The sequence below is a fragment of the Haliotis rubra genome, unplaced genomic scaffold, assembly GCF_003918875.1.
Source record: "Haliotis rubra isolate DU_JTF1 unplaced genomic scaffold, ASM391887v1 Scf62, whole genome shotgun sequence".
NCBI classification, from domain to species: domain Eukaryota; kingdom Metazoa; phylum Mollusca; class Gastropoda; order Lepetellida; family Haliotidae; genus Haliotis; species Haliotis rubra.
Window position 1 is genome coordinate 197,889 of NW_025767324.1, and position 21,468 is coordinate 219,356.

General features: G+C 41.3%; 2 protein-coding genes across 3 annotated transcripts; one reads left to right on the forward strand and one right to left on the reverse strand.

Moving 5' to 3' along the window:
* Positions 1-119: 119 nt before the first annotated feature.
* On the reverse strand, positions 120-9,685 carry LOC124256184 (phospholipid phosphatase 1-like). 2 transcript variants are annotated; one of them, XM_046690146.1, is made up of 7 exons: positions 9,602-9,685; positions 6,326-6,452; positions 4,468-4,619; positions 3,473-3,729; positions 2,156-2,213; positions 1,325-1,504; positions 120-263 (listed from the first exon to the last, which is right to left on the reverse strand). In XM_046690146.1, exons 2-7 carry the CDS (start codon positions 6,396-6,398, stop codon positions 207-209), a joined length of 777 nt encoding a protein of 258 aa, XP_046546102.1. In that variant the 5' UTR covers positions 6,399-6,452; positions 9,602-9,685; the 3' UTR covers positions 120-206. The 2 variants fall into 2 exon arrangements, with proteins under 2 accessions (XP_046546102.1, XP_046546103.1); XM_046690147.1 differs by lacking the exon at positions 9,602-9,685 and adding an exon at positions 6,603-6,670.
* LOC124256183 (phospholipid phosphatase 1-like) lies at positions 8,866-21,273 on the forward strand. Its single transcript, XM_046690145.1, has 6 exons — positions 8,866-8,998; positions 15,287-15,438; positions 16,772-17,046; positions 17,817-17,874; positions 18,133-18,309; positions 20,996-21,273. The coding sequence occupies exons 1-6, from the start codon at positions 8,926-8,928 to the stop codon at positions 21,080-21,082; spliced, it is 822 nt and encodes a 273-aa protein (XP_046546101.1). The 5' UTR covers positions 8,866-8,925; the 3' UTR covers positions 21,083-21,273.
* Positions 21,274-21,468: the final 195 nt, after the last annotated feature.

Sequence of the window (21,468 nt, forward strand, 5' to 3'; positions counted from 1 at the left end):
ATTAAACGACACCAGATACTACACTCTTGTGGATTAGGATTTCTTCTTTCCAGGCAATTAAACGACACCAGATACTACACTCTTGTGGATTAGGATTTCTTCTTTCCAGGCAATTAAACGACACCTAGATACTACACCAGATATTGTGGATTAGGATTTCTTCTTTCCAGGCAATTAAACGACACCAGATACTACACTCTTGTAGATTAGGATTTCTTCTTCTTGTCAGGCAATGGTTCCGGCACAGTATGCAGAAGCGATGCCTGAAAACAATCCACAGAGTCTGAAATAAGCTCTACTGAAAAGACACCAGGTGGAATGTCACCAACAGTTGATTAGGGTTGAGTGAGCAAGTTTTGAGTTGTCTCCTCAGGTAATATATCAACATTGACTGACTGACTGAGTTTTGGTTTTACGCCGCTTTTAGCAATATTCCAGTAACATCACGGCGGGGGACACCAGAAATGGGCTTCACACATTGTACCTATGTGGAGATTCGAACCCGGGTCTTCGGCGTAACGAGCCAACGCTTTAACCACTAGGCTACCCCACCGCCCCTAACATTGACAATATACCACTCATTCAATGACTTTACACACGTAAATATATCTGAAATAATTTGAAAACAACGTAGGACATTAATTCATGGTTTATTCTTTACGTTACTTGAATTTTCCTTTGGACCTTTGCAGAGGCTTGACACAATATGTGTAATGTAACTGTCAAACGGCAGCAAGCGTCTCTGGTCTGTCTAATAGAGGTTAACAGATTCCTTCGACTGTCAATGTTCCAACACAGATTAATCTTGGGAGCTATATTTATCAACTCGTAATCCTTCATATCACGTTTCAATAAATATCTAATAATGACCATTTTCAGGTGTCCATTTACGATTTTATGAGAACAATCTCCGAGCCCTCGCTCCCATAACATGATAAACCCATGATAACATGATAAACATGGCCTCCGTGGTGTAGTGGTTAGAGCGTCCGCCCGAGAGCGGAAGGTCGCGGGTTCGATCCCCGACCGCGTCATACCAAAAGACGTTAAAATATGGTACTTGTTGGTCCCTGCCTGGCGCTCGGCATTAATGGGTACAACAAGGACTGGTCGGCTCGGAGTCAGTATAATGTGTCTGAGTGGGGTATTCATGCTTCACTGCGGCATGGTATCTCAGTGGGCTAGCACTATAAAACCAGCTTCAGTCTGGGCTAGTACAAGCAGCCGCACTTACACATACACACGCATGCACGTCGTCATATGAGCGAAATATTCTCAAGCACGACGTTAAACCCAATTTCACCTCACCTCACCTCAAACTTACCATCCAGTAACCTATTGCAGAGCCGATACAAGACCCTGCGATGACGTCAGTCACATGGTGTTTGTTGTCTGTTATACGCGAGATGCACGTGTAAAATGCAAGACAGACGGCTGCAGCTTGAAGAAGTGTCGCTGGCATCAATCCCAGGTGCCTCTTCAAGTTCCGGGACTGAACGTACACCTGCATGGACATCACAGTATATCAGTAAGGCTTCAACGCCGCGTGGACCAGCATTTCAGTTTAATCCAACCGTCTGCTTGATTTTTTAACATTTTGGTTAAAACCATGAACGCCGATGTGGGATACTAAGAAAAGGACATTGTCTAAGCAAACTGGAAATTTGTGCCAAATGACCAGTGAATCTTTGCGCGTGCTTTCTTATTTACGTGTTTAATTTGGAAACTTTGACCGTATTCCTGCTAATATTCACACTACAGAAAACAGATGGAGGGGGGCTGCGTTTTTGTGTAGACCTTGCTCAACCCATAAGAAAAGAAGCAAAGTTAATTGTTTCTCCAGGACTTAATACACAATTCTAGCCGTGAAGATCCGGATTAGAATTGATCTTCAGCAACCCATGCTTGTCGTAAGAGGCAACTAACGGGATCATGTGGTCAGGCTCGCTGGCTTGATTGACACATTTAATCGTATCCCAATTGCGTAGATCGATGCTCATGATGTTGATCACTGGATTGTCGATTATTTACAGACAGTCGCCATATAGCTGGAATATTGCTGAGTGCGGCGTAAACAAAAACAAAACAAAGTAAACAATTCAGAAGCAGTTTTAACGCAGCGATTCCGGACTAATTGTTGTTCAGAGGTACTCACTATGAAGAAGACGGCACCATAGCATATGCAGCTTGCATGGGCGGAGGGAAACGACAGTCTGTAAACAAGGTATAAATGACACAATTTGCATTGATAATCTCAAAGCAGTTCACAGAAAATCGGCCATTGACGCAATATACATAGTATTATTACTAATATGTCTGCCGTATAGACTGATATGACATAAACACCGTGAGTTAACGGAAACAATGCCGTAAGCGGCGTTAAACTCATCCGTCGGCGTTAAACATCTTTCTGAAATACGTATAGGTGATCAATCAAAATATCCTCCTCTGTTAGTTTGATTCTGTCTACACATATTTAATTTATGCACTCAAAAACACTGTTATTCTGAATTTGTTATTCGGATTGTTTATATCGAGTTAAAAAGCTTTTATTGAACTAACATTGAATAATTACAGTTTAATTTGTCCTTATAATATACGTCTACATCTATTATGACTGACAGCTCTGGATGCTGGGCTAGTTGTACCTGGGTAATAATACCTTGAACAGTATTCCAGTTATATCCCGGGTGGTCAGGCTCGCTGATCGCTGACTTGGTTGACACATGTCATCGGTTCCCAATTGCGCAGATCGATGCTGTTGATCACTGAATTGTCTGGTCCAGACTCGATTATTTACAGACCGTCGCCATATAGCTGGACTACTTCTGAGGGCGGCGTAAAACTCACTCCAGTTATATCCCACCGTGTCAGCCTAATATGGCCGGAAAGTGATGCTTTTTCCAGGCGAACCTAGACATATTCGTGCCCAACTGGGATTCGAACATCTGTAAGTTTCTGTCGTGCCCAAGGGACGCAACTATGTACAGCCAATTACGACACTTTAGACCCTTTGGTCAACAGTGTACCCAGCCCCTCCCTTGACTGTAGGATTTGCCCATCCACCCTACTCCTGTTTGGATGCACGACTATATCCCTCAACCTAACTTTTAGAACACGTTTTTTCGCAAGTTACGTTTAAACAACAGAAGGTATCCAACTATAATTGACTCAGGTAATACTGATATCTGACGATCTAATTGGGTGCTGAATTTGTAAAATCTATGTCAAATATACATCGTATTCCAAAAGTTAGGTTGACGGACTATAACTTATTTATATTGGGAAGTGCTTTACCCCGCATTCCTAAAATGATATAACATGGACAGCATACGTTTATGTAATAAATATTACGGTTTGATCTTCTTAGAATATTAAAACATATATCAAAAGTTCACAAAACCACTGTGATATTCTGGGCCAGTTTTATACAACCAGATACAGCCTTGCAGATTTTAAATGATGTACTAACCTCATTTTTCTGAGACGGGTTTTGTGGGTTCCCAGACACGTATAATCGGTAACGTAGCCGACGGAACAGTCTATCTGTGACCAATCAGGGCGGCACACGTCAAAGAAGTGAGGACGAAGTCTCCCGCCATAAAACTTGCCCACATCAACCAACAGGTGCGCCAAACCAAAGCCAAACACGAACACGAGCACTTGTCTGTAGACAGACTTCAATGGAAAGCTGTTTGTTTTCATCTCACAACAAATGCTAATAATTATCTGAAAAAGAGAGAAAAATCTCAGTTGGTACGATTATCATGAATATGGTAAAATTATCATGAATATGGTAAAATTATCATGAATATGGTAAAATTATCATGAATATTGTAAAATTATCATGAATATGGCACGTGTTTGGGGTTGTTTTGTTGGTTGTTTAACACCGCACTCAGCAATATTCCAGCTATAAAGCGGCAGTCTGTAAATAATCGAGTCTGGGCCAAACAATCCAGTGATTAACATCATAAGCATCGAACTACGCAATTGCGATACGATGACACATGTTTTGGTAATTATATCACATATAGGTCCCCTGCTGATAATGCTTAAAAATGATTTTCTTTTTCAAGGTACTGCCAGATGTACGTCGCTATGTTCAGCTATAAATAGTCGCGAAACACCTGGATCCATCCCAGCAAAAATAGTGAAATGACGTCAAGAATACTATATTAAAAATTAAGCTTTCTATATACCCTTAACAGTAGATGAACTGTTTCGGACTAGCCTTGCTTGGTTAAAGCCAACATAACATGCATCTCAGAGTTAGTGGGCAGGTTAATGCCGCCTTGTTGTTACAGCGTTCGCTCTTCATGCCAAAGACAAGGGTTCGATTCCCCACATGGGTACAATGTGTGAAGCCCAATTCTGGTGTTCCCCGCGGTGATATTGCTGGAATATTGCAAAAAGGGGGGATAAGACAATACTCATTCACTCACTCACTCACACTCACTCACTTACCCCGAGGAAGGGGAAGATGCAGCTGACGGGGTACATGATGGAGGCTGTCATGGTTGACTCCCGGTATGGGTACTGCAGACTTGTGTCGGAACAGAAGAACCCCTGGAGTGTTGCTATCCCGTACCATTCCAGGAACAGCAGGGGGCCCCACACTGGAACCAGTGAGATGTGCTAAAAAGACTATATAGAGACGCTTGGGGGCGACGTTAAATAAATATCGAGGTGTAAGTGTAGAATATGTCACGAGTGAAGTTGAATTATGTTAATTTAAGAGTGACATATTTTCCGTCATCACATTCAGTCAAACACCATTGTGTCTGGGCTGACACATGTCATCGTATCCCAATTATGTAGATAGATGCTCATGCTGTTGATCACTGGTCCAGACTCGATTATTCACACACCGCCGCCATATACAGAGTCGTGCAAAAAGTATTCGGACACTTGACGTAATTTCCATAGACTTACATGTTAATTTAGTGTAGCATAAATAATTTACATGAATTTAATTTTTGTAAGATCCAAGTCAAAGTTTTCACATTTGTGGGGAATCATCTTACCTACAATCACATAATTTCTGTTTAATTTTCCGTTGCTTATTTATCGAATTGCAACAATTTAATCAACATGTGTACAGTGCTGTGCACTCCTTTAACATGGCGGCCTATGGGATTGTGCATTGTGGAACCATACATAAGTTGATAAATGTGATGTCATTAGTTAAATAGTGGTTGGAAAATTGAACTGAAATTATATGCACAGTGCAGAGATGATTTCAAATTTGCCTGTCAAATTTTACAAAGATCCATCCTAAACTCACTTCATTAAAATTATTTATGCTACACTGAAATAACATGTAAGTCTAAGGAAATGACGTCAAGTGTCCGATACCTTTTGCACGGGTTGTAGCTTGAATTAGGAGATAAACGTACTGTATTTGGAAATTAGATGAATGTTAGACCGAATTGATAGTCTCTAAATTTCATTTGAAGCCGAACGCGTAGCCACCCCGGCATGCGAGGAAGAGTGACAGTACTGCTGCTTTGTGTACCTTCGACTAACTTGGGATTCCTTGGAACATTGTTCTCGTCATTTGGGACTGGATTGTGGCCAAGCTTTTCAAAGTGTACGAACATAGCTGCAGTGACAGCCTTCGGGGAAGGTGGAAGAGAACTAAATTCTCATGGTTACGTTTTTGACATTTTGAACGATGCAACGGGACATGATGGAGTATGAGTGGCAAATTTTGTGTTTCGCCTGACCGTTATCTTGCGAATTTCCCATTCTAAAGGGAAACAAATATACCATTTACCAGGTAGGTAAATGTTTACAAACGTTTTGCCGCACAAATAGGGATAGATAGGGATGTATTGTTACAAGGTTTATATGTTCGATATTGTTTGTTTATGTGTGGGGCTGTGTATTGTAATTGAGTTTGAATATTTTTATAATAGAAGGTAATAATTATGATAGTGAAATCCCCTAATAATTGTGGTGGAGAAATCGTATAATTGTATTTTTCGAGTTTTAATAAATGTTTCATCAGTATTTCCATCACGTCTGTTGTGATGATGTTAGTCAAGTCGGTGGCCAAGCTGAAGTAGTGCGGCAGGGTTGTATACGTGCGCAGTGAAGCGCCGTGAAATCAGACGCATTTTCAATCCAAATTGATACCGTCTGATTTTGTGGCTTGACCAATCAAATTCGAGCATTTCACGTAGCCATGGTAGAATATTGCTTAGCGCAGCGTTAGACAACAAACCAAACCGACTCCACACACAACCCATCGGTTTCTTATAACCTAAGTGAAAGTGAATGAGGCGGCTGTAAAATGACTAGCGAAAGTAAACTCACTCACCTGCAGAAACACAGATCAGTTCAGTGATGATCTGCAGCATGTCTTTACTGCCAACATCCCAGATGCCGACCATTCTGATCAAACATATCTACTTCCACGCTTTGGTGACTACTATAAGCCAGTCAATCTACGGGAAAGAAAAAACATAACCTTGGTAATGACCGAAGTGCTGAAATTTCGTTACACTTTCTGTTCAGATTAATAACTCTATTTGAAACACCAAGGGGAAAGTAACATGCAAACTTTGACAACACTTAAGTGAAGACTGCAAAGATACCTTGAGACGTTTTAGAACATATCGCTATCACCCGGCGAAATCGCGGAACACGATACAGGGGAGGTCACTCTATAATCATACTTGGCTCTCGGATAATATTTATGGATGCACGTCTAATGTGTTCAAGCCAAAATATGGGTCGGTTCAAAACAGTATGTTTTTTTAAATAGTTCCAAAGGGAGTACGGATGGGATGGGCAGTATTTAAAGGAAATATTAATTTATATTCAGAAATGAAATTTTGTTAGCATCTGAGAAAAAACACGCCGTTTGTGTGATGCATGTCATCCTTTCTGGTAATAGTAGATTGCGGCGTTAAATCAATAGTTTGTTGGTAACAGCGTGGATCTGATGAAATTTGTTTGATGTATGTCATCCTATCTCCACCGATGCGTCATGATGTCTAATTTGCAAAACCGACGAATTATTCTCTACCAGGCATGTGTCCTCTCCTTTCCGCCCCACCTGGCCCTACATGTGTATCTTTCTTCGGTCATTTTTTAAACGTTTTTTAATTTCATTCCTTCATTCACCCCGCCATGACACATTGATCTGCATAAATGAACTTAAATATTTGATCAGCTTTTGTCGCTTATGACTCATAACTCTGTTATTACTTAGATACATGTCATGATTATGGCGTCTGTGGTGTTTATGGTATTTTAGGTTGGTCTTGGGGTGTGTGATATTTTTTCCCCCTCAGCAACCAATACCTTTCTTATTAAACTCCACCTTAACCGCCAAACAAGTGTTTGCTATCTTCCTCATTGTTTTATGGAGGTCTAGCAAATTACAGGCATTCGCCATATTGTTGCTGCGTGGAGATTAAACAACAATCAAATGAAATATGCACTGGTACTGTAGGTAAGATATTTCCTGAAGGCCTCTCTGACCTGTAAGATATTTCCTGAATCCCAAACCCTCTCTAATAAAAAATTCTGACCTGGATATGTCATATATGTACAAGTGGCAATCATTTCCATAATCAAAAGCAATATGTACCTTTACCTTCCCAGCAGTATCATAAGCATGTTCGTCACGATATGGCTGAGATATTGCCGATGTGACGTTAAATATTAACTCACTCACTCACTCATAAGCATGTGTTTATGAATAACTAAGAGTGATAATACGAGATGCTCGCCAAAAGCGGAGCCTATCCTGATTATGAAACATGGAAATCCCATACAATGAACATGGGGGCGTTGGGGTAGCCTAGTGGTTAAAGCGTTCGCCCGTCACCTCGAAGACGGGTTCGATTCCCACATGGATACAATGGTGTCCCCTGCTGTAATGGTGCTGGAATATTGCTAAAAGCAGCGTAAAACCATACCCACTACTGACTCACTCACAATGAACATGGGAATAAAGAGATAAAAAGCCGATCCTGAACACATTAATCAATGAAAACCCCAGACAATGAACATTAGACTGACTGACTGACTGACTGAGTTTGGTTTTACGCCGCTTTTAGCAATATTCCAGCAACATCACGGCGGGGGAACACCAGAAATGGGCTTCACACATTGTACCCATATGGGGAATCGAACCCGAGTCTTCGGCGTGACGAGCCAACGCTTTAACCAATAGGCTACCCCACCGCCCCCAACGATGACGATTATTATTCTTATGATGATGATGATGATTATTTTTAACCATTAATACTTACCGCTTAACGATGACGATTATTCTTATGATGATGATGATGATGATGATGATGATGATGATGATGATGATGATGATGATGATGACGACGGGAAGCAAAGGCATCGCATATAAGCAGGACATGAACCCGGCTTCAGTAGACCCAGCTTTGCAGTATGTACAGAAGGTTTACATACCGCTCATCGGAGGGATAGATCATTTAAAGTTGAATATTTCTCAGGTTCAAACACTGATTTAATGGAAACATGATGTGAAAGAAAACGAGAACATGAAATAATTTCTTCCAACCTTGAACGAAAATATCAACGAAAATATCTTCGTTTAAAAGGAGAAATAAATGAGAACTTACCACCAACATCTTGGGTAACCCAAACATGTGATAAACCACAGGAAAACAATAAATTTCGGACACCAGATAAACAACAACATATAAACAAACGTCACTTCTTCCCAGATTTAACAACGGCTTTGTTTAAACCATAACGTTAATGTATAGGCCTTTTTCTGAGAAGCTCCGGTACATACATTCATACACGGAAACGGAATATACTTCGTCCTCGTTATAGCGCTGTCACGTGCTCGTTGATAACTGCTGATAACTGTCCCGTCATCATCACCAGCACAGCCAGTGGGGCCACAGTAGGGGTCGAGAAGACACCATGGATACGGGACGAAGCTGCAGGGGCATCAACGTCATCAAAGTCGTTGGAGATGTCGTAATAACATTGCTCAGTAAGTGAAAGTTAGCTATAGTAATGAGAGGGGATGGGACAGGCGAGTACAGCATCACGCGATGAGTGTATTGGTTACTTTTGTGTTCTGTCGGGCAACAAAACACAATTTTTATGCAAGTTTTGAAAGTGGCAGGGGCTACCGTCTTGGACATAAATACGTTTTTCTGAAACAGGAAGTGAGCCTGACTGTGTATTATTAGAAGTAGTAGTAGTAGTAGTAGTAGTAGTAGTAGTAGTAGTAGTAGTAGTAGTAGTAGTAGTAGTAGTAGTAGTAGTAGTAGTATTAGTGAGTGAAAGGAGTGAGTGTATTTAGTTTTACTCCGCACTCAGCAATATTACATCAATATGGTGGCGGTCTGTAAATAATAGAGTCTGGACCAGACAATTCAGTAATCAACAGCATGATCATCGATCTACCCAACCGGGATACGATGACATGTGTCAACCAAGTCGGCGAACCCGATCCCGTTAGTCGCCTCTTCCGACCATCTAGGTTACTGGAGATCAATTCTAACCCGGATCTTCACTGGTCAGTAGTAGTAGTAGTAGTAGTAGTAGAAGTAGTAGTAGTAGTAGTAGAATATTCAAAATCAACACTCACCCATGTATCAGTCGACGTGATGGTGCTACTAACCTACGACGTCCTTACTGTAACAGTCCTTATAATATACATTTATAGTGGCTTGATGTCCTTAAACAATACGAACACCTGGCACGCACTGCAGGCGTAATTAATTATACATCACTACTAACTGTTCAGGTAGCGTAACTGATATTTACGCTAGCCATTGATGTAAATCAATATTCATCTGCATGTATGTAATTAATAAATGAAAGCTTTCCACGTGTATATTTATACAACAACTCTCCCTGCATTCTTTTTCGCCCTTGTGTATCATCTTCCACAGTCGTAGGGTATATGCCTTTTGAGGAATCAGTAATCTCTATTCAACCAATCATAAATCCAGGATAGTTTCTTCTGTAAACAAAGTACACTCTTAAAAAAACGAAACCATTTTAGAAGAATTTATTGCGTTATTTTATGAGCAATAATTTCAATGGTAGAATGGTGAAAATTCACACGCAATAGACAGAGGTCGTCAGGGTTTCTGTTTACTTGAGTCAACAAGATGGCGTCAAAGTCAGTACTTTGTATGACCATCATTGGCAGCAATTACTGCTCGGCACCGTCTCGGCACAGACTGGATAAGTCAACGAAGTCGCTCTTGCGGAATTCTTCCCCACTCTTCCTGCAATGCGAAGGCCAGTTGTGGAAGTGTCTGAGGTGTATTTTGACGTTGACGTACAGGTCGATCGAGTTCATCCCATAGGTGTTCTATCGGGTTCAGATGTGATCAGGAAGGCCATGGCAAGACATTGACGTTAGAACTGGCAAGGTAGCGGACCGTGACGCGTGCTGTATGTGAAGTAGCGTTGTCATACTGGAACAACTCTCTCTGTAGGTCCATAATCGGAAGCATGTGACGTGCAAGGACTTCGTTGATGTACCGTTTTGCTGTCAAATTCCCCTGAACCACCACGTAATCAGACCTTTGTATGCTGAATATCGCACCCCACACCATGACACACTCTCCACCGAATCTACTGACCTGTCGAATGCAACTAGGGGCAAAATGGTTCATTTCTTCGACGGTAAACACGCTGTCTTCCATCTCGCCGGTGAAGAAGAAATCGTGATTCATCACTGAACCAGACTCACCTCAGGTTTCTAAGGTTCCAGTTCCGGACTCTACGGCACCACCACAAGCGAGTGCGCCGATGGAAGTCTCTCAACACAAGGGGGACAACTGGCCTTCTTGCTCGAATCCGTTTGGTCGGAAATTCTTCTCAAACCAAGGATGTGTTGTGCAGTTTCCACGGCTGTGGCAAGACGATAACGCAAGTGAGCAACCCGGATGTAGCGGTCCTGGGCTTGGGTGGTAACTCTTGGACGATCTTGGGCGGAATTGGCCTGCAGGAAACGATCCCAAAGGCGAGATATGATGTTCTGATGAAAAGTCGGGCAACTGCAGGCTGCGACTCCCCAGCTTCAAGGCGGCATATGGCGGCACTCAGCCGTGACATGATGATTTCCTCTTTTTTAGGCAAAAACGACTGACAAAATTAAACACAACGCATGCTTTTCCTCTTACTTGCACGTGCAGTTTGCTTTGCATGTTTTCTTGGTGACGTTGTGACGAATATTTCTTCAAACGCTTCTAAAACAAGAGAAAAAGCTAAAATTGCCACGATTTGTGCTGAAGCTGTTTACAAACACACAAAGATGACGTTTTGGAAACAAATAGTATATTTGTATTGCTTTTGCCGCAGCTACATGAGTCGAATATTCTCAAAATCACCTATGCATTTTTTTTAAGAGTGTACAAGCGACAAATTCCTTCCTATAATCGACAAAAATTTGTTTAGCGATTCTGAAGCTATCATAAGAACGTGTTTAAGATTTGTTTGGTTGATCTTTGCATAAATATTCAGAATGACGACAAAAGGGATAACTTAACACTCCAAAGGTCAACTGTCATATCTATACTATGTCCAGCAGTGTTCCAGCAGCTCCCGATTGTAGTGTCCACATTTCTCAACTTTACATCCGAGTGTAGTATAAGGTTTTACGTTAGCAATATTACAGCAATATCACAGCGGGGGACACCGGAAATGGGCTTCACAAATTGTACCCATGTGGGGAATCGAACCAGGGTCTTCGGCGTGACGAGCGAAGGCTTTAACCACTTGGCTATCTCACCGCCTTTACTTTCAAAGAGGATATTACGAAAAGAGGATATTAAAAAGGAGCGCCAAAGTACTCTTTATTATAGTTTTTTCGTGCTACAAACAACGACGGTCCATCCAAAGAAACTCAAGCCAGTTTTGTTGCTTTCGCGTCGACATCATCCATAATGCTTTCATAATTGTGATCCCAGGTGATAGTTCAATCACAGGGGCTTGTAACGCTAAAAACTGCCATCAAGGTATATACTGTCACTGACGGGGTCTTAGCACTATATACATAGATAGTACTAAAAAATGCCATCAAGGTATATACTGTCACTGACGGGGTCTTAGCACTATATATAAAGATAGTACTAAGACCCCGTCAGTGACAGTATATATCTTGATGGCAGTTTTTAGCGTTACAAGCCCCTGTGAGTTGAATAACAGAGTTATTTTTAATAAGAAACTGCTCAGGATTGCGAAGGTCACGTCCTCAGTATTTATCAACCTATAGTCCTATCCGATTGCAAATATTACTAAATACTATTAAACCATTAGGACAGCCTCACGGGGGTAATACCTATAGAATCTAATAAGTGCATGTGGAGCTTTGGAAATTTTCCATGCGCACTTCAATCAGCTTACAGTATATGTTACGTCTGTGCAAATGTCCATTGCGTGCATTGGGCAGGTGGTTTGACTAGCGTGTAATGTGCAATACAGCTTGCATGGAGCATGCAATGGGCAAACAATTATCTGCACATGACATGAAATGGACAATAGCTGTGAATAAATAATAATTCTCCAAATATTTCACAATATGGGCAACCAGCTTGCGCAATATGTTGATAAATAAAAGAATCGTTTTTTTAAAACTCTTTTATCAGGAAACTGGTCTATAAATTCAAAATTGAATGACTACATGATTCAATTTAACTGCAACTGCACGCACATCATATAGGTTAAGATGATAAATTTCTGTCACTAATAACTGCCCTGTAACCGGTGTCCAAAGTGTACTGTAAACGTGATAACCTCGCAGATGCACTACTACTGTTAAAAACGTTCGAGGTTCACCATACGTTTGGAAAGGGACATCACTCTAAACACCCCAAAATTAAATCCAAATTTAAGCCCATGGGCTAAATTTCGCGTGCGCATAAATACGGGAATTCCAGGTAGGCAACTGAACCAGTAGTGTCACCCACGCTGATCTGGTTACATTAAATCAAATATTGGAAGTCTCGGCAAAGACCGGGTGGTTTATTTATAAACATGACAAACAGATAAAGTCTGATTAAATGCTTGTTGTAGGTCTCCGTTAAGATATAGCTTACACAGTGGAACATGACCTTTATCAGCGTGAACCGGTTATCTAACCACCACGAGATAGATTAGGTCAGCCTTGTCCGACACACCTGTCGCTTCCTTGTTATAATGCATTATGATAATTGTGGTTATGATAACAGTGTTTCATCCGTGCGTAATTTATTGTTTTCATATAGATTTGGTTATGGTTGGTTATTTTAAGGTGTCGGTAATTAATTCTAGTTTCTTCAGATGTTTAAAAGAGATGCAGCTGACATGCATACTACCCTTCAAAAGGTTAGACTCACTTAAAACATTCACTATATGTTATGTCTATATATGGTTACATCGAAGAATGATTTCCCTACTAACTTGGAGGAACCAACTGCAAAACTTATGCAGATATATCGCACGAGAATCATGCTTCAAATTGCTGTAAAGCATGTGCAAATATCGTGCATGTGAACAGCTGCGTTTTGGTGTAAATATTTAAGAATTAAGAATTCGCCAATTTCCACTGAGTTTCATCATTTATTGAACTCATAACAATAATCTTTTCAACGTTACGAATTTGTTTTACAATACATCAGTTCATGTGTAAACAGTATCTTTAAACAGTATGGAATATTTTGCTAAATCTAGTTCAGAACAGTTGACTGAAGTAAGTGGTTACATTTACACTAGTGAGTCTAAACTTTTGATGGGTAGTATATATACAGACATGGAACATTACAGTAGAAGAAAGTTAAAGGTATGAGCTGTACAGACAATATTAAAGTCTTTTAGAACCAGAAAAATATTTAACTTTGCTAACAAATAAAAATCATGGAAATATTCTTGGATCAGAGCGGAATATTAAAATTAAAGGTTAATGGGGAGGGTTGATAAGAGTTGATTTTCATCAACGTATTTGCCCCATACGTAATAAAGGAACAGAAGATGAATTTCGTTTAATAATTAAATGTGAATGATATATTAATCTTATTTACCACAAACGTACAACGACAATCCGTCTATCCATAAATTTCATCAATTGTTATTTTCTACATCAACTGAATTATTTAATAATCTTTGTAAATATTTATGTTTGAGCTTTGAGCTAAGACAGAGGATGGTTAATGGATGCTATGTTTGTATTTCACCACCCCCCTTTTGTTATCCTATACATGATTATAGAGACTTGACTAGTAATATTAATAACGCCGTGGGTTCATGATAAATAAACCTTGTTAGCTGAATGCGGGAAAAACCAACTCAATTGAAGTTGCCCACATATTATATTTGAATATTTATTTAATGTCGCATGAGTTGTGTTTAATACGTTTTATGCACATGTGCATGACAATTTCAACTTTGATGTATCAGTGGCCAACATGATGTCCGACGCTCTTTCCCATTTTGACCATACGGTCCGGAGCTTTTTCAGGTAACACTCGTGAAGATCCGGGTTATAATTGATCTTCATGATGATCGATGCTCATGATGTTGATCACTGGATTGTCTGGTCCAGAATCGATTATTTACAGACCGCTGCTTGCAGCTCGTAACAACCAAACAGGTATAACAAATGACCGTCCCCGTACAGGCAGACCTCGAGTCGGGCTCAACGTCACCGTTATATACCATTATTCACTTGGTTCTATAGGCATTTCCTTCTTCTAAACTGATGTAAAAATTCATGTACTAAAGTCTATTTGTGGACGAGTTATATGAGTTATACACATTTTCGCAACAGATATCTGGGTTATGCGTTTCTTTTGTGGAATAGTATAGTTGGAATATTGCTGAGTGCGGTGTAAAACTAAACTCACTCATTTTCAGGTAACAATTGGATTGCCTTTGCATGTGTTTGTGACATGTGTCACCGGTGGAGCAGGATACACTCACCTATTCGGGAACATCTGGGGCGGTGGGGTAGCCTAGTGCTTAAAGCGTTGGCTCGTCACGCCGAAGACCCGGGTTCGATTCCCCACATGGGCACAATGTGTGAAGCCCATTTCTGGTGTCCCCCCCGTGATATTGCTGGAATATTGCTAAAAGCGGCGTAAAACCATACTCACTCACTCACTCGGGAACATCTGGTATCATCACTATTTGATAGTGATACATAAACAATTATGATAAACTCAAAATCTTTTCTTAGACTTCTATGGTTATGGAGATGGTCTTGTTGCATTTATTCATATACGTATCAAACTTGAAATGAGAATTATCTGAATGCTTAATTTGGAACGTTTTTTATTTGTAGTGTTACTATTTGTCGGGGTTCTTGAGAAGTATGGTGTTCCGTTCCGGCAGGGATTCTTCTGTGACGATGACACTATCAAGTACCCGTACAAGCAAAGCACCATATCAGTCACGCTGTTGATGATGGTGTCGCTAGGTGTACCTCTAGTAGTGGTAAGACACCCCCATATGGGAACACCTTCAAGACATGAATATAAATACAGTTAATACTTCATTGAATGGTAATGCAGTTCTAGCACATCATATTTCCCCCACGAGGGTCCCGTGAAGATCCGGATTAAAAGTGGACTTCAGTAACCCATGCTTGTCGGAAGCGGCGACTAACGGGATCGGGTGGTCAGGCTCAATGACTTGGTTGACACATGTCGTCGTATCCGAACTGCGTCGATCGATGTTCATGACACAGGTCTGAGACACATACCACTACTAACATGCATGACCCTAACAAACCAAACATAATAAGTAGGGCGAGCCGGCATTCAAACCCAATCGTACTGTTGGAATTTGGAGGTGAGGTGAGGTGAAATTGCGTTTAACGTCGTGCTTGAGAATATTTCGCTCATATGACGACTTGCATGCGTGTGTATGTGTATGTGCGGCTGCTTGTACTAGCCCAGACTAAGCTGGTTTTATAGTGCTAGCCCACTGACATACCATGCCGCAGTGAAGCATGAATACCCCACTCAGACACAGTATACTGACTCCGAGCCGACCAGTCCTTGTTGTACCCATTAATGCCGAGCGCAAGGCAAGGACCAACAAGTACCATATTTTAACGTCTTTTGGTATGACGCGGTCGGGGATCGAACCCGCGACCTTCCGCTCTCCGGGCGGACGCTCTAACCACTACACCACGGCGCTCTAGTATATTAAGTATATTAAGCCACAGCCCAATGTACAATTCGTAACAAAGAATAAATACACACAACATGGTGCTAGTTAGAAAGCTGTAGTAATGAGGAGCATATATAAAGCTTCTTTGAGACATTTATGACTCTTAATTACGGTCTCCGAATCTTCAGGGGGCGGTGGGGTAGCCTAGTGGTTAAAGCGTTGGCTCATCACGCCGAAGACCCGGGTTCGAATCCCCACATGGGTACAATGGTTGAAGCCCATTTCTGGTGTCCCCCGCCGTGATGTTGCTGGAATATTGCTAAAAGGGGCGTAAAACCAAACTCAGTCAGTCAGTCAGTCGAATCTTCAAAATTGCGTGTATACATAAGTGTCTCTTTTGTTTTAAACTGCATGTATGAAAAGTATTTCTCTCTCAAACCATGACAAACATGGTAACTGAAATTCGTCTTCAATGACATCAACATGACAAAATGTACAAATTCTTAAAATTACTAATATCTTCTCTTCATTCAATATTTTTAATAATATTCATAACATGTTCACATGCGACTAAGATCCTTTTGATATAGCTGAAATAAACATTACTCCATGGACAAAGTAGACTTTGAAGATGAATTCTTACCTTTGGCAGATGGTAGTTTGGGACGCTCTCTTCAAAGTTTACAAACTGCGCGGAGCCATTACCTGTCATGCCGTGTTGAGAGGCGTCTTTGACGTCGCTCTCGTCTTCCTGTTTGGTGGTGCTCTCACCTTTGCCGTCACCGACATCGGGAAGTACAGCATCGGGCGTCTCAGACCGCACTTTATTTTCGTATGTCATCCCGACCTGATCACCGCCTGCGCGGAGGGATACATCCAGAATTATACTTGTGAAGGGTCCGACAAACAGGCAATATCAGAAGCAAGGTGTGTATGACAGCGCCACAGTCAATAATCGTCTTGTTTGTTTGAGGCCGCACACTTCAATATTCCAGCTGTATGATTGCAGTTTGAACCAGACAATCCAGTGATGAACACCGCACAAATCGGCGGGAAATGGTTTCCAAAAAAACCTGATGTTATCATTGAGTTTCCGTGATCCATTCGACCCGTGAAGATCCGGGTTATATAGTTCTAGCAGTACATCATATTTCCTTCACGAGGGTCTCATGAAGATCCGGGTTAGAAGTTGAATTCAGCAACCCATGCTTGTCGTAAGAGGCGACTAACGGGATCGGGTGGTCAGGCACGCTGACTTGGTTGACACATGTCATCGTATCCCAAATGCGTAGATCGATGCTCATGCTGTTGATCACTGGACTGTCTGGTCCAGAATCGATTATTTTACAGACCGCCTCCATATAGCTGGACTATTGCTGAGTGCGGCGTTAAACAACAAACAACAAACCGTGCTCCATTCATATATAATTTTTATATAGTTTCCACTTTTACGGCCAGTGAAAGTTTTGTCGACCTTTCTTTGACTCAAACCAGCACTAATCCCCAGATTTACCACGATCTGAAATTACCCGCCCTTGATTTTCGTAAACATTTTCCGACTTATCGACCTCGCAAAAGGAGAAAGTAAAAGGTTTAGGAAGGAGTGTTAAAGAACTCACAGTGTAAGTTTACCGAAATGACAGCCCTGAAGACAAAGAGAATGTATATGTATTTGTATTGTATCTGTATTTTTGCAGACTGTCTTTCCCATCGGGACATTCATCGATTTCTTTCTTTGGGATGACATATTTTGCGGTAATATTCTTTTTTTATCCAATTGGTAGGACTAGTCTCTGTGTGTGTGTTTGTATATGCCTGATCGTACTTGTCTAGACTAATTCCAGGTACGTAGAGGCAACCTATCCTCGTTTTAGTTCTCTTATGTCAAAGGATAACAAGTGCCATCTCTTAACCTCTTTTTGAACACCTCCTACCTTAATCAAAATAAAGAATTACGTTAATTCAAATAAGCAAGACAAGAACACACCTGACAGCTGATTACTTTCCTCACAGGTGTTTCTGTATGCCCGACTGCCAAAGTCCAGCCCTCGTCTCCTCAAACCGTTTGCCATGGCTCTGGTGCTGAGCGTGGCGTTCTACATCTCCCTGTCACGTGTCTTTGACTACTGGCACCATCCTGGTGACGTCATATTTGGCTCTCTTCTTGGAGCGTCTATTGGTGTGACTATGGTGAGTCAGTTAGTACTCGTGGCTTCATGCCTTTCATACTTTACAACCTTTGAGTGGGTTGGTCTTATCGCCGCTTTGAACAATATATCAATTATATACTACCCATCAAAAGTTTAGATTCACTAGTGTAAATGTAGCCACTTACTTAAGTCAACTGTTCTAAACTAGACTTTGCAAAATATCCCATACTGTTCAAAGGTACTGTTTACACATGAACTGATGTATTATAAAACAAATCCGTAACGTTGAAAGATTATTGTCATGAGTTCAAAAAATGAAAAAAAACTCGGTGAAAATTGGCGAAGTCTAACAAAACTTTACACCAAAACGCAGCTGTTCACATGCACGATGTTTGCACATGCTTTTCAGCAATTTGATGCATGATCCTCGTGCAGTTCATCTGCTTAAGGTTTGCAGTAGTTTCCCCCAAGTTAGTGGAGAAATTCATCTTCGATGTAACCATATATATATACTCTCCCAAAAAAGAAACGCATCATGAAAATTGCAATTTCATGTAGCAATGAATTAAAACGTGATTCATTTTACAAAAGGTTTTGCTCTGTTTATGAGTCCTATGGTGTTTATGTTTTGAAACATCACAACAAAACGCACCATCCGTAAAATACCCGTATTTCAATTTCCGCCTGTAGTGTCACAGAATACACAATTCACATGCAATGCACATGGAAGTTGGGGATCAGATAGTCTCAATGATGGGTATAAAAGGTTGATCGCTGTCTGTCGATTATTCACTGTATTTGGAATATTGTTGACGAACGCAACATGCCACGTCTAAGTGAAGCCAACCGTCATATCGCCATTGGTTTGCTTGAAGCTGGCCAGTCTCAACGTCCAGTTGCCCGACGCATGAATGTTCACCAAAGCACCATTTCACGGCTCTGGGAGAGATATCGCCGGCAGAATTAGGTAGCAGATGCCCCTCGTAGTGGGCGACCTCGAGCGACCACTGCGGCGCAGGATCGCTACATCCGGGTACATCATCTGCGTCATCGAACAGCTACGGCGACCAGTACTGCTCGACAAATACCCGGATTGAGGAGGCTTTCTGCACAGACCGTCAGGAACAGGTTGAGAGAGGCTGGTTTACGTGCCAGAAGACCTTATTTTGGCCCTGTGCTTCGACAACAACATCGTCGACATCGAGTTCAATGGTGCACCAACGTTCAGGCCTGGAACCTACCGAATTGGCGTAGAATCTGGTTCAGTGATGAATCACGATTTCTATTGGAACGACGCGATGGAAGAATGCGGGTGTACAGACGTCGACGTGAACGTTTCGCCGACGCTTGCGTTCCCCAGGTGGACAGATTCGGCCGGGGCCGTGTTATGATGTGGGGAGCGATCACCTGCCGTAGGAGAAGTGATTTGGTGATGATCCAGGGCAACCTGACAGCTCAACGGTACTGTGACGAAATCCTACGCCAACTCCTCCTTCCAATCATTGATCGCCAGATGGAGTTTTTTCAACAGGACAATGCCAGGCCCCACACAGCACGTCATTCTAGAGACTTCCTCCAGAACCACAACATCAATGTGCTCCCCTGGCCCTCAAGTGCACCGGACTTAAAAACGATCGAACATCTGTGGGATGCCCAGGACAGACGGGTGCGACGCCGTAACCCTCAGCCCCAGACACTTCAGCAACTCACACAGGCACTACAGGCAGAGTGGGTTGCAATTGGGCAACACGAGATTCTGAAACTTATTCGTTCGATGCCGAGGCGATGCCTTGCAGTTCTGGATGCCCACGGTGGTCACACGAGGTATTGACTTCCGCGCCACCACACGTCTCAACACTCAAACTGACTTTCCTCGGGTTGGTGCCAAAGACGGATAAGTCTGCATTCCCAGTGTGCAATTTCGCTATATTTCATTGACTCATAAAGCCTACAAGATGTTTCTATATAAACAAAAAAATACAGTTGAAATTCCTTTATGCGTTTCTTTCTTGGGAGAGTATTTATACATAACATACAGTGAGTGCTTTAAGTGAGTCTAAACTTTTGATGGGTAGTATATTACAGCATGTCAGGTTCAATAGTGGAGAGGCTTTGAAGATCCTGGTTACATTAGTATTGACCTACAGGAAGTCATGCTTGTCGTAAGAGGCGACTAAATGCTATTTTAATTGACCTGAGAAGATCAGGGTTAGAATTGGTTTTCAGCAAAGCATACTTGTGGTAAGAGGCGACTACGGGATCGAGTGGTCATGCTCGTTGATGTGTAGACACATGTTATCGTATCCTAATTGCTTAGATCGATACCCATGCTGTTGATCACTGGATTGTCTGGTCCAGACTCAATTATTTACAGACCGCGGCCACATAGCTGGAATATTGCTGAGTGCGCCGTAAAACCAAACTCACTCACTCACTCACTCAATGTTGAAGAAAAGCAAATTCGTGGTTGACCAATAAGTGTGTATGATTCTCACAAACCCAGAATCACCCAGAATCTTGGAGAACATTGGGATTCGAATCATGGAGCCGGAGGCATATCTGTGGGAAATATGTGCCAAGTACTCTGTCGACAGGTCTGACTAACTTATAGTCAATATTACACATTTCAATTTTCATTTAATTTCATGACCTTGTGATGTGTTTCGAACATTTAAAGTTTGTGCACATTTTGACACATATTTATACCTTTACTTATATTTCCGTAGAGTATATTCGTTGCGAGGCTGCCATCAACACCTGAAAAGCCCGAAGCCGATGACACAAGCCGCCGCAAAATTGTAAACTTTGCATAAAGAACGAAACCGTTACGACCATGAATTTGTCAGGGAAACTGGAAATTCAACAATGAATAATATAAATAAGTATGAATTTGAAATATACCAAGTATTTCAAATTCACCGAAAGTATTAAATATTTAACATTTTGTAATAATATACAAATGGGCAAATGAATTCTTTTTCTATAATAAAAACGTGAGAAGGTGCTATTGTTTGTGGTTGTGTTGTTTGCGAGTTGAAAAATAATGGTGGCGTTTCTTTTGACCCTCGGATTTATGTTCATTTATATTTCAACCAGCTGTGCATAAATTGCAATATTATTAATATTTGTTTATGATAATGAAATGTGCAGTGAACTGGCAATTCTGTTCGTTTTCTAAGAATGCTTTGTTTAATTGTTT